The following is a 13,555-nucleotide window of genomic DNA, read 5'->3' as shown; positions in this document are numbered from 1 at the left end:
TCTAAGAAGGCCAGCTTCAGTGTAGTAATGTGACCTTTAACATGTGCAGAGAGAGAGAAACATTCATTATAGGTAGAGGTGCAAAAAGGTCCTTTAGTTGAATAAAAATACCAATACAATAATGTCAAAATACTCCAGTCAAAGTACAGAACAGAGGCATTATCAGGCAAACATTTAATACGAAAAGTAAAAGCACTGGTGCCATTCCTGTACCTGTTATCTTATTAGATATGACGGTATTAGATGGGACAGTGTTGCATCGGCATCTGAGTAGTGCAGTTATTGTGAGGTGGAACGAGATTTAACTACTTGATATATAGTTAGGTATTGTATTGAAGTGGTTTCCAACCCTAGGGGTGTGGTCCCTCCAAAGGCTCATCAGATAAATAAAATTTTAAAAAGCATGGTGGGCCTTAAACCAGAAGCAACACCTGTTGTATTGTTAACATGATAGATGGTGCTAGGATCCTAAGTTCCCTTAATTCACTAACTTCCTGCCCACCATGCTCCGAGGGTGAAAAATGATTTCATGATTTGGGAACGTATATATTTAAAGAGCATTTTTACCTCACAAAAACAGCATTAATAGCATGTTTTTCAGTCTTTTTTAAATTTACTTTTGCTAGAAACTTGGGTCAGGCCGAATAGAACCTCATTTCGGCCTGCATACCACCACTTTGGGCATCCCTGATCTAAAGGGTCATGAGATAATGGATTAGATGAAAGAAGAAAAACATATTTTTTCTTTTCCTCCCGAATGTACTGGAGTATTTGTATGAAGTGGCATAAGACGTAAATACTCAAGTCAAGTACAAATACTTTGAAAACTGGACTTAGACTCGGCACGTGAGTAAATACACTTTCAACCACTGGAGCATGTGCAGGGTACGTTTGTGTTCTCACAATCTCCCATAGAGGAATTGAAACAACGTGTGTGTGTGTGTGTGTGTGTGTGTGTGTGTGTGTGTGTGCAGAAAGATGTGACATAGTTAGTCTTTCTATAACTTTTTTACCCATGACATGTGTTCCTGCGGGGAGCTGATGTAGGTTAATGGCTGAGAGAAAGAGAGCGGACGTCATTCTGACATGAACACCTCTAAAGGCCGTGGATGTTGGGGGGGAAAAACAAAGTGCCATGTGTGTATCGGCTACACAGTGAGGACATCACAGAGAAGAGATGACACAGTTAGGATACAGAATTTGTAAAATAAAATGAGGAAGGTGATGTCATCTGGTGGAGGACTTGATACCTTGTTTCTCACGGTGAATGTGTGAGTGTCGGTAAGCTGCAACAGAAGCCTGCCGCGTGAGGATTGTTCCATTTACTCATGTTAAAGAGAAGGGTTCGCTCATGATGCACCATCTTCAAATCAGACACGCACAATTGAGACCTCGTGAAAACATCCAGCATATGGTCTCTTTAAAAGCCACGCTTTTTTTTTAGCCTTTAACCCTCCAATCTCCTGACCCCTGCCCTTGGCATTTTAGTAATCCCTGCCCTCTTCACCTATTTGAGTCTCCAGCCTCCAAACGAAGTGCTGCTGCTGCTTCATCTAGCAGGCGACCACTCGTGGGGAAGTGATCCTAACTCCAGTGCATTAAAAGCTGGGGGCCTTTCCCAAAGCCCACGCTGCCTCTCATGATAGACCTTATCTGGGCCGGCAGCCATTTCCCCTCCCTGCCAGCGTCCAAGCTCCTCCTGGGCCTGCCGCCGTGTGTCGACACCAGCGAGCCGCCCGCGAGGCTTAGATCCCTCCCAGACCGGCAGCTCCGTAGAGGCCTGAGCTGCTTTTAACCGGCTTCTGCAGAGCACCAGCGGGAAGTAGATTTACTCAAGAACTCTACTCAGGCGCACTTGCACTCTACTTGAGTATTTTTCATGTCATGCTGTTTTACTTTTCCACTCCATCATACATGTACTCCATGTATATTGACCTCCCATTGTGTCAGTGCAACAAAAAGCCAAGCTGCCAGGCACCAAAAATACAAGAAAAAAATTCATAAAAATGTACAAGTCTTTAAGTCACTCAAATATTATAATGAAACAGTTCGAGGTTTGTTTCACCCTTAGAGCAATGTAAGGAATGAAACTTTAAACCTGCAACAAGGACCTTTGAACTGGTCTCAGTTTAACACTGAAGCCTATGTGTGACCTACAATAGCAGATGACACCATCGGTGAGAAGATCAGCTATTTCTGCACAGTTCATTCTTATAGTTATTCTTGATGCCAGTCAGCAGGTTTGTTAAGTCTTAATACAGTCTATCAACATGTGATGGCATTTGAATATTTTTTATTGAAGGTGCAATATATGCAAATGTTAGAGAAAACATTCAGAAAATGACCTATAACTATCAACAGAATGTGTTTTGGAGCTCTGGCGTTATGATGTCTGTGCATTGTGTTGCAGTTACATCTAAAGTTAGCATGCTAACCAGCTCGCCCCGTCCTGTCCCGCTCAGGAGCTCCTGTGTTAGCGGTCTAAACAGCAACACTCTGATCAGACAGCCTGGGCCAAGGCCCCAGGAAGGGTGCCGGGCTTTGAAGCCAACTTTTTGCAGCGGCCAAGCTGTGTTCTTATGTCACGTGACAAACTGGGGACCAAAAAGACTTGTGTCCAATAAGCTTACATTGAAAACCAAAATGACCACAAGATGACTCGTGTCATTGTCATAGTTTGATCTAGAAGAGTCGCAAGATTAAATCATTTGATCTTTATTCAAGTTAGCCGGGCGCTTAACCAGAGCTTAGCTGGCTCTCTTTGTAAAGTCTCTAGTGTGCATGCTCTTCAGGTCCAAAAAAGATCCTGGGTTGTTTATATCCAGGAAGTCGAGCTTTTTTGGCTTAATGCACCACTGAACAGCGCTGTTTCCATTGCTGTATCCAGGTTTTAATTGTTTGATCCATGGTCTGGACCACCGGCTGCATGGCCAACTTTGCTAACTAGCTAACGGCTGCTACAGTTTTTTTGTCAGAGGCCAAAAGAGGTCAAACTATCCACAATTTCACCAAAGATTTGAAAGAAACTAACATAAATGTATGTTCGAGAACATTTTTTATTTTTGCCTTGTCTCCCGTTCATCTCACGACCCCTCAGATTGCTCCGCTGACCCTTTGGAGGGCCTGAAACTGTCCCTGAACTATAATATGAAAAAGTTGACGTCAGGCAGCAACGACAGTGTGTGTGTGTGTGTGTGTGTGTGTGTGTGTCCTGTTGTCCTCTCATATGAACATGTCATTATTTGTAAAAAGGAATTGAAATCTTCTGTATGATGAGCTGCTCTCCGGTCTGCACAAGAGAGGAAGTTTTGTCACCCTTATGAAACGCACTCACAAACACACACACACACACACACACACACACAGCAGTTTGAGTGCATGTGGCCTTCTGGTGATAATGTCCACCACCCCCCATGTAAAAACACATCCTCTTACTTCCCCTATCTCCTTTTTATCCCTGTCAGACGAAGCCTGTTTCCAGCCTGTGCTCAAGAAACGTCCACTCGCCTTGTCCTACATCTGAACAGAGGTCACCGAGCAGCCGAGGCATCGTGAACCTCTGAGTTGACACCTCAATCTAATACTTTCCCTTCAGCTTAAAGCCTCGACATATCCAAATAAGGGCAAAAGTCACGGTTGTGAGCACCAATGAGGCCGCGGCAGAGAGGCCTGTGTGTCCCTGTGTGCGGTTGTGAAAATGAAGGGCGTGCTTGATGCTGCTGCTGCTGCTGCTGCTGCTGCTGCTGCTGCTGCCACCACGCTTGACGTGTAGAGGCGGAGCTGAGGGCCTTCCTGGCAACGCCTGTGGTGGTGGAAGTCTTGCAGCACTGAGGCCAGTTCTCGGTTTTGTTTTGAGTTCACGGCTCTCGTGAAATGACTTCTCCCACATGAGGAGAGTCAAAGGAGCAAAGAGGGTTCGAATGGCGCGGAAATAAGGTGATGCAAAAGTACATTAAGCATGGAGTTGTTAGTTGTTGTTTTTTTACGCAGCACGAAAAGGAGTCAAGCTGAGCGACGACGCGCTCACTTAGCAGTGTGCATCGGGCTACAAACCCACAGTGAGGCGCGTAGACTCCTGTGGTCCATTTTCTCATTTGATTATAAACTGTCTCCAACCACTGTAGGTAGACTGTCACTTCAAGAAGCCTCAGTTCCGCCTGTGGTGGAAAGAATGAGAGATATTAAACACTTGTGCACGTTTGACCGAATGGGTGGGCGGGATAATAGTGTTACCCGGTTCTGTATTTAAGGTATATTTTATCATGTGGCTTGTTTTTTTTTTATGACTTAAAATGTCTGAGTATCAGATTAAAGGGGCTCTGTGGAACTTTGGTGTTAGCCGACTCCACTCCTCAACCGGCGTTAGCCGCTGTTGCTCTCCGTTAGCGCCGAGGCGAGACTCTTGAAGAGCCTGCATGAAGTCACATCCTTTGTGGACTGGTCGTGGAAAATTGGGGGATGGTCTCGTTTTTTTTTATTCTACGTTATCACCCCCTCACAAATGGCCAATAAAAAAGATTATCAATACACGTGAAACGCTACAAATTGTTACACAGCGGAAAATCGTTTTACAGTAAAGGTGCACTAAAAGAAAGAACTTCAATGGCTGATGAAATTGACCTTAAAGGACGACACAGTTTCATTCTGTTTTTGCTTGGTTTATACGTGGCGGACCCTGCCACCTTTCTAGCTTCAAACAGCGTCCTGGGGACCTTGTTTTCTTCTGAGAACAGCTTGTTTATTCACTTATGGAAATAGGTGTAAGTATAAATATTTCTGAGTTGGTATCATCACCTCAATAATGTTGTAAATATTAATATTCTGAGTTTGAATTTCTTCTCCAAAACTACACAGCGCCCCCTTCAATCAAGTCACTGTGAGTGGCGGTAGAACGAGCTTCACCGTGTGTGGCTGTACATGTAAGGGATGTTTTTTGGTTTTTTTTCACTTGATTATTTACACAAATACACATAAATACTTAGCAAACAGCTACATCGGGGGTCATACGATCATACTTTAACAGTGGTAAACTTAGTGTTGCAGGAGGCATACAAGGACAGGGCGTCTGGAATGATTCACCTAAAGTCCATATCAGCGTCAAACCATCTAGTCCACAACAGATATTGGAATGACTCACACCTTCTGACTCACAAACACATATAGAAAACCCACACGGCGGTAAAAGTCATTCACAATACCAAGTATTTTTCTCTATTTCTACGTAACATTCATATTCATGCTCGGTAGCCGCATCAAACGTTCACCGACACAAAGCGGACAATCACAGCACAGAAAATCAGGATGTAATTATACATGTGGTAATTCTCTTAAACCACATACTTATGTTAGGAAGGAGTGCGAAAAATGACAGAACCGAATAATTCTTTTTTTTCTAGGTAATATTGTGCCAAAACTAAAGTCAGTCTGAAAAGCCCAGTATTGGTTTATTTCTGCTAATATGTGGAGCCAATTTCAAAATATATGAAAGACGAGACAAGCCATAGTATTATTACATTGTGTTCATCAGTGCACATTCTGGTCCTTACCATTCTGTGAATATTTTCTTCTCAGAGCAATAAATAATTCGATGAGGCAAAAATATTTTTGAAGCCATGTTCCCTGTCGGAGCTCGCAGGTATGAAGGTATTTCAGACAATGGAGAAATAATCCCGTATAGATTATCATTCCGGGACAAACAGCCTATTGCATTTTTTAAGATTACCTGAGATTGGTTTGTTTGATTGTGTGTGGCTGAGCATTGCCACTGAAACAAGGTATTGATGCTAGCAATGTTGATACTGGGCTTCAGTGGAAATGCTCACTTCATACATGCAGCATGGTCGCAATGGAAACACACACATCACACATTCAAGTCTACCTAAGGACGTGTTCAGAAAAGATTCAACATCGTCGTTTAGATGTTTCTCCACATCTGGAAATTCTAATCCACACGTGGAAAAAAATAAAATAAAAATAGACAATCACACATGCGAAAACGTGAATTCCACATGTGGTAACTTTTATTTATGCATCTAAATGTCAAGTTCACACGAGCAGAGACGTTATTTTATTTTCACATATGGATTTTGATTCACATGTGACATTTTTTGAAGGGCAAGATTAATGCGACCAATACAAATTATGGAACAGTAGGATGAATGGGGGGAAAACAAAAGCACAGATGCAGCTGGACAATCAAAAGGTTTTTTTTTGTTTGTTTGTTTTTTTCATGAAATAAGGTCAATTAAAACAGGAGGAGTGATTAAAGACTAAAGAATGTTACAGATGGCGTCTTATAATTGACTCAGCAGGTTCCACAGCTGCTCTTTGGTTTGTTGACCTTTTCAAGATTCAAGATTCAAGAGGGGTTTATTGTCATTCCAGCCATATACACAGTGCATGGAGCAATGAAATAGCGTTTCCCAATAAACAAACAGTGCAAACAAACAACAACAACATAGAACATTTTTTTAACTGTGATTTCCTATTAATCTTCTTGAGAAAATGATCACGCCAAATTCTGAAGAGAAGAATGAAGCTGAATTGGTTTCTTGGCGGGGGGGGGGAGCTTTTGTAGAACCTGATTTACTCTGGGTCACAACTTATCCTCTCTATCAGAGATTGTTTCCCAACATCCATCCACCAGTGACTTGTCAGTAAATGAACCTTGGATGAATGTTTAAAGTGTTCCCCTTAAACAGAACAACTCTGAGTCCCTCAGTAGGGGAGGAAGTAACTAATTAGAGCTACTCAAATTAACTGTAATCACGTTGCTTTTGGGGAGTGTTTCTTCAAGTCTGTAAGCCTGAGTAGCGTTTGAGAAGAACACTGTGTCCGTTTACTGAAGTATTATCTTTATACCAGTAGTTCTGCTTGTAACTGAGCAATATTTTAGTCATGTCACTCGTACAGATGTTCAGTACTCTTTCCCCCGCTAGTACTCGCACCCTTTTTTTACGAACCTGCTTCTAGTGGAAAACCGTCACGACCTGCGAAAAGGCCACGTGACAAATCTATGTGCCACTTCTCCACATCCTGCTGTGGTACCAGACACCCTCTGAAAGTATTGTTGCAGGCAGAGAGCATGTACTGAGGCCAAACGATTGTATTTCACATGTTGTGTGACCTACTTGCAGTCGATTAGCATCTTCTGGTTGAAGAGACGCAGAAGATAAGGAACCACAATTGTATCATCATTAAGAATATCTCTCTCTGTCATTGCTGACCTGGTTTAGTCCGTCACCGTAAAGTGAGACATGTTCCCGCATAGGCTACATGAAGTGGGGCGGCCTTCCTGTGTATCATGTTACAGAAACCTTTGCCTTCTTTAAGCGGTTTGCGCCACATGTTTTTGAACTTCATCTTTTGTTTTTAGATTTAAACTCTCATCGCCCTGATCTATAACTCATAAGGTAGCCCTTTGGATTTCTTTCAAACACATCTCCCCGTGCTTCACATCTCAGACTGATCTCCTGACAATACTATGAGTTTGAATTACATTTTACAATATCGACTCCGTAAGCTGGGAGCTGGCAGTATGATGGAGGACCCTGACATCAAAACCGTGTGCTTTGCTTCGCTTAAACATAACCTCACTTGTTTTTTTGGGTTTTTTTTCCCCACATCTAATAAGACAATATGAAGAGCTCACTGTGCTCGCTTACAGAGATTTAAGGAGGCCTTGGTCTTCGTGTGTGACCCCAATCCATCAGGGTTGCAGTGTGATGACACAATGCCTGGACCCTCTGGCAGAAAACAAATATTGTTGTGTTCCTACACAGTAATATGAGCCAACAATAGAGTGGTACAACTGATACACACAGCGGCACTGGATGACCCTACAACTCTGAGGTGTTGTCGCAGCCCATTGTGCGGTGAAACAGAAGACACAGCAGGAACCGAAGTTGGAATGTAATTTCAGATTCAACTGCAGGGACTATTTATAACAGGAACCGTGGATGACATTCATGCGACTAGCTTTACGGCAGCAATAGTTTGGGTCATGGTTCCCCCTACCGGCAGTGTTTGGTACTGCGCGTGATGCCCGCTGCTCAGCTAAAAGGTCCCTCTTGTGGCCGAAATAAACAATTACAGAGACATTTTGGCATTTGTTCAACCCAAAAAGTGTTGACTGTTCAGTTCCTCCTATCTAATGTGTGGGATCAGTCGATTGTTGGTTACAGTGACGACTCAGTGATCTGAACGTCGCTCTCTGGCAGTGGCTCTCAAAGTGGGGTCCTTGAGCAGGTACCACGAGGACCAAGGCAGAAAGTGGAACGATGTATTTTCGCTATAATTCCATCCATTAGTAACACAATGCGAGACAATTCTGGTTATGTGTTTCATGCACTTTCTGTAATGGAACATCTAAAGTTGAAATTCTTATTAGAGAAGGCACCCTGACACAAATTCATATCAGACATGGGTCTGTGGTCTAATATAATTCAGTTTAAGGGTCTTTGACCACTGCTCTTTGGTAAAACATGATGATGTAGGCCGCAGTGTATTTTACTTCTGTATAGTGTAACAACAATGTAACTCCCTTCAAAAATGCCAGTCGCTCTGTGAGTCAGTGCAGTGGGGTTTTGAGCTAAATGCTAACATCATGCTACAGTGCTCACAAATGCAGTGCTAACATTGATGTTTATGATGTTCACCATCTTATTATAGTGTCTTTAGCATGCTAACATTTGCTGATTAGAACTTGACAAAAGAAATATAGTTGAGATTGATGGGAATGTCATTAGTTTAGCAGTGATCCGTCAGCCTGGACCAAAGTGGTGGACTGTTTTGCTAAAATTGCCATCGCTGAAGCTACACTGCTAGCATGGCCAAAGAAAAATAATACATCTGGAAAATAAGTTGGGTTTGTTTTTTTGTGTGTCAGTTACAGTTTGGGGGTTTTTTAAGGACATTTTCTTGGGTATTTCCAGAGAGGGGAGCAGACATTTGACTCATATTGTTTTGTCCAAGTGTCAAGCAGTTCCCCCAAGTCAGTTCTTAAGTCATGACAAGCCAAGTGCCAAGTCAATCACCAGCAGTCTAAAGTACAGTATCTTGTCATTATGAAGAGAAAGACAAGGTGTTTGTACCAGTCTTATGATATTGGCTAATTAATTTCCCACTTTCAAACAGAATGATTATGACTTAAATTTGTATTTTAATCATTTATATTCTATTCTAAAGAAACACATTCAAACCACAAAGAAATAACTTTATCAAAGCATATTTCTTAAATTCTTCTCAATCACAATATTTCCTCCAATGAATTTTAAAGTGAAATACTAAGAGCCAGACTAAGAAAACATATTTAAAAACTAAATTGAAAACATAAAATGAACACAGACAAATCATCATGTCCCAAGTCAAGTAATAAGTCATTAAAACAGTGACTTCAACTGACTCAAGTCCAAATCTTTGCCACAGTGGCCAGGGGTTCACTGTCTGCTGAATAACACACCAATGTGAGACTCACATGGAGTGGTTTCTTGGATTGAGGAGATGCATGCTGTGTCTTAATTCAGGCCTTGTTAACCGCGTCAACTGTTGTTAAATGGGACGGTCTAGCCTTTGGAGCATTTTCTGGTTGTGTCACCAGATGTTTTACCCTTGTGTCGCGATTTCTGCTGCCCAGGCCCGCCAAAGTGACGATCTACGCCACGCAATGTCACCATTTTCTCTCTTTCTTTCTTCTTTTTCGGGCGCTCAAAGAATCTTGGGATATGTGAGGCCACAAAGGATAGTAGCGGTTCACCCTCCAAAAAGAGGGAAAAGAAGGCTGCATTTGTGGGCTGCATTACGAGGAGCCTTCAGATTGGGACAGCCCTCGCGCGGCGTTGTGACGTAATTGGCCTCCGAGTGATGCAGACCCTGAATTTAAAAACAGCAGCAGACTTGCGGTCCTCCATGTTACACACTCCTTTCCCCCGAATCAGCAAACCCAATATGATTACATGATTTGAATCATAATGATTCATGACAATAACTCACATTTATTATAAAAACCTTTATTTTTTTCACAATTTTTCCAAATAATAAAAAAGCATTTTTTTTCCTCCTCTACACCCCCTCATGCTAATATTTCAATCAACACAAAAGACAAAAATGATACATTTTGAGAGCAGTTCCATAAAACATCACAGACAAGATTAAATTGAGTACCACTGTCAAGGTTTATGACTTTACTGCTGTATCTCTGGATTTGTAGATCACTCCTCTGCTTTTCAGCTCTCTCACCACACCTTCAGAGAAGAAATTAGCAACGAAAACAGCCGGTGAGTAATGCTCAATAGGGAAGGGAAAAAAAACAATCGTTTGAGTGCGTTACTTGCTGCATATTGTGGCAGTGCAGTTAGAGAAAACGTACCTGGGGGTAGTCTGCCAGTCACTGACACTGCATATACACCTGGCTTGAAGTTGCCTGTGGGACAGCAATGAAATACAAACATATACACACATTTTATGGCTGACAACATTGAAAATGACTTAGGTAGGTTTTTAACTGTATGTAAATGAAATATGACCCTTATTGACATCAAATTGTGCTAGATTGACACAAAACTATCGCCTGACTTTTTTTAGTTTATTTCAGCTCATTCCAGCCAAAGCCAGCAGCTGTTTTGAGCAAACAACCTCGAACAAACTCCCTGTACAGAACGTTCCCAGGACCAGGAGCTGTTAGAGACCCAACCACAGCTATAATCGCAATTAATACCAAGTTCATTTGCCAGGTTGTTCAAAGCAACTCCAATATGATTATGCAACGTTTACAGGTTAGCTGTAATAACCTTACAAATATGCTAAGTATATGTGTATGTGTGTCTTTAATACAGGCATGCATTCTTACCTATCCTCTGCCATTTAGCTACCCAACTGTCCTCTGGGCTCATCATGGCTATTACACTGTGGGTATAACAGACAGTGTGGTAAAAAATGAGAAAAGAATCTGATCCACGTGAGAATGTTTGAATAGTTAATACTGAATCAATGTTTACCCATCAAATGAGGAACTTGTGCATTCATAAACCATCTCTCGGTTCCCCTTCATCTGCAGGTACGACTCACAGTTGTCACAGCCGTCGTATTCAAACTGGTCAATGGTCTGAAGAAGACAAGAGGAAGACGAGTCAGTTAGCAAGAGATTATATAATAAGAATCAGAAAAGGAAGAAACAATGATAGAAATTCAAAGCTAGACAAAGTATATCTGATCCCAACAGAAAGGGATGGTTATCAAATATCTTACTCAGGTGTATCAACACTATTTCTGATCAGGGTCAACGATCAACTACTGTTGTATTGTAGTTTGTGTACAAGCGTCACGTTTGGGTTTAGCCAAACAAACGCGGCTTGTGAGAAGAATAGCAAGCTGTAATCAAGTAAGTAACTATTGTAAATGAGTACACAAAGAGTTCAAGCACTGGTATACAGCACACGAAAGTCATTATGGGAGCATTTCTTTAAAGTGTTGGCAATGTGAGACACAACAGAGAAAAAAAACATTGCGGAGAAAGCGGCTACATGTTAGCACAAAGCTAGCTCGAGCGTTTCTTTCTCTCGGTTCTCGGTTTTACCTTCACTAAAGAACACAGAAGACAAGCTCGCAGATGGCGGAGGTCTTTAGGGACCGTTTCCAGTGCCATTATGTTAAGCTCCTAGAGAAAATACTTCAATAATACTGAAATATAAACCGGATTAATGTTTTGAATGTGTTCCAGTCGCTGGAGAATTACGTCACAGTCTGTGAGGACCTGCTAAATGACACGCACTGAGGCGTCCCTACTATGCGCCTGTTTAAAAAATCTTTAGATCTCAATCATATATAATAATCATCTCAGTTACAGGGATTATACGATCACAGTTGTTATGTTTGTCCAACTATGTCCCAAAACTTGTCAGGAATATACTTAACAAGACTTATTATTCATTTGGCCATCTAGTGATCCAGAGTAGTGGACACTTTTTGAATAAACTTGACACTGAGAGATGTTCAAATACAAAAGAAAAGACGTGTTCTGGATGGAGTTGCGGATGAATAGATTTATAATGTGAGGGTTTTTATTTGGGTCTCTAAATTGAGACCGTCTGGGTGCTTTATATAACCAAATGCCTGTCACTTTAATCCCGGTAGATTTAAGCATTTTGACTCCCTGGATCTCTGCTCTGTCCTGGGGTACATTTGAAGAGCCTGCATATGCATAGACTTCTCCTTTACTATACTGTTAATATTACAACCATGATGATTTCTCCACTAGAGCCTTTTTGATCCAGACTCTCTCCTTGTACATACCCTGGCAAAATTTGTGATTTAAGAACTATGTTGTGTAAATTTTGATCAGGGTCACTGGGGTAGTTTCAGTCGTCATTATGATTTAAAAAGAGCAAACACAATTGTTTGATAATAAATGGCTTCACCCAACCACTAAACACGAGTGAAAGAAAACGTTTTCGTATTATCATTCATATATTCTGAAAAATTCTGCCAGGGTATGTAAACGTATGAGCACAGCTGTACAGTAAACCACATTTTAAATTGCAACTTGCAAAAAATAAATGTTAACAACTCTTTACATTTACAGCTTGAGAAATTGTGTGAGTATGAGGGTGCCTCATAAAGCAACTACAAATGTATGATGTTCTTTGTTTAAAGGGCGAGGTTGAATGATGCTATGTTTTTATACAATTCAGTAATCTTACCTGAACCTATTTAAAACTGGGATTATGTACAGTTTACTGCAGTACATTTTGACTACAATAATTGTATATCTCACATGTTTATTTTAAGTAAAGACAACATGTCCTTGATTTGACACTCTTTATACACTTATTCTAAGAGATTCATTCATTTTCAATTGAGGATTAGACCATTTTCACAGTAGACATTCGGATTGACATAACAGGAAATGTACAGGTGCAGTTATTTCCGCATCTTGTGTCTTTTTGAAAATGCTTCAGTATTGAGGGAGACCGCTGCAGCCAGTCGCGAAACGTCTGCAATGTTATTGTCAAGTGTCTGACAACATTACACGAAGAATGCCTACAGAGATAGTCTGTTCAGTTGAAACAACCAGACTCCATTTGCAGATTCAGTATATTTCATCATCATAAAACACACTTCATTCAAACTCTACAGAGTTTTGGCTCTACATGCTGTTTTGCCCCACTGGTTCTCTCATGTCCACCCTACCTCTCACTCCGTTCACCGAAAAATGACAACTCAGACATTTACTGACCCTCAAGCCGATTGACGGTCAATTGAAGGTTCATAGTCCACATAGTCTGGTCCACATAGTCTGGATCTTTGCAGCGAGAACAGCGTTGCAGCATTCCCTTAAACAACTGAAATAGACAGGGACTTGTTTCAAACCATTAAAAAGCGACGTAAAAGGGAACATAAAGTGGTTCCATACAGCTTGTCTGGTGTTATCCAAGTCTCCAGAAGCCCTGAGATCCCAAACTGATTTGAAGAGACGTTATTTATACCCTCTTTTAAAACAGAAATCTGCCCTGTATCTGCTAAACTAAAGGCATTAGCCATCTGAAGTGGGTGCCCAGGA

General features: G+C 41.4%; 1 protein-coding gene across 1 annotated transcript; it reads right to left on the bottom strand.

Moving 5' to 3' along the window:
* Window positions 1-9,986: 9,986 nt before the first annotated feature.
* Window positions 9,987-11,758, bottom strand: supt4h1 (SPT4 homolog, DSIF elongation factor subunit). Its single transcript, XM_030437006.1, has 5 exons — window positions 11,573-11,758; window positions 10,995-11,101; window positions 10,847-10,902; window positions 10,367-10,420; window positions 9,987-10,241 (listed from the first exon to the last, which is right to left on the bottom strand). The coding sequence occupies exons 1-5, from the start codon at window positions 11,639-11,641 to the stop codon at window positions 10,174-10,176; spliced, it is 354 nt and encodes a 117-aa protein (XP_030292866.1). The 5' UTR covers window positions 11,642-11,758; the 3' UTR covers window positions 9,987-10,173.
* Window positions 11,759-13,555: the final 1,797 nt, after the last annotated feature.

The sequence above is a fragment of the Sparus aurata genome, chromosome 13 (assembly GCF_900880675.1).
Source record: "Sparus aurata chromosome 13, fSpaAur1.1, whole genome shotgun sequence".
Lineage (NCBI taxonomy): Eukaryota > Metazoa > Chordata > Actinopteri > Spariformes > Sparidae > Sparus > Sparus aurata.
The sequence above is the reverse complement of the archived record's forward strand: the minus strand, read 5'-3'. Positions and strand labels throughout refer to the sequence as shown.

What these genes read in the sequence shown, in the direction of transcription:
- supt4h1 (XM_030437006.1), bottom strand. Translation starts at nt 11,641, where the DNA reads ATGGCACTGGAAACGGTCCCTAAAGACCTCCGCCATCTGCGAGCTTGT. An exon ending in ACAAGTTCCTCATTTGATGG is followed by an intron (nt 10,903 to 10,994) that starts GTAAACATTGAT and finishes TTATACCCACAG; the next exon opens with TGTAATAGCCATGATGAGCC. An exon ending in AGCTAAATGGCAGAGGATAG is followed by an intron (nt 10,421 to 10,846) that starts GTAAGAATGCAT and finishes GCTGTCCCACAG; the next exon opens with GCAACTTCAAGCCAGGTGTA.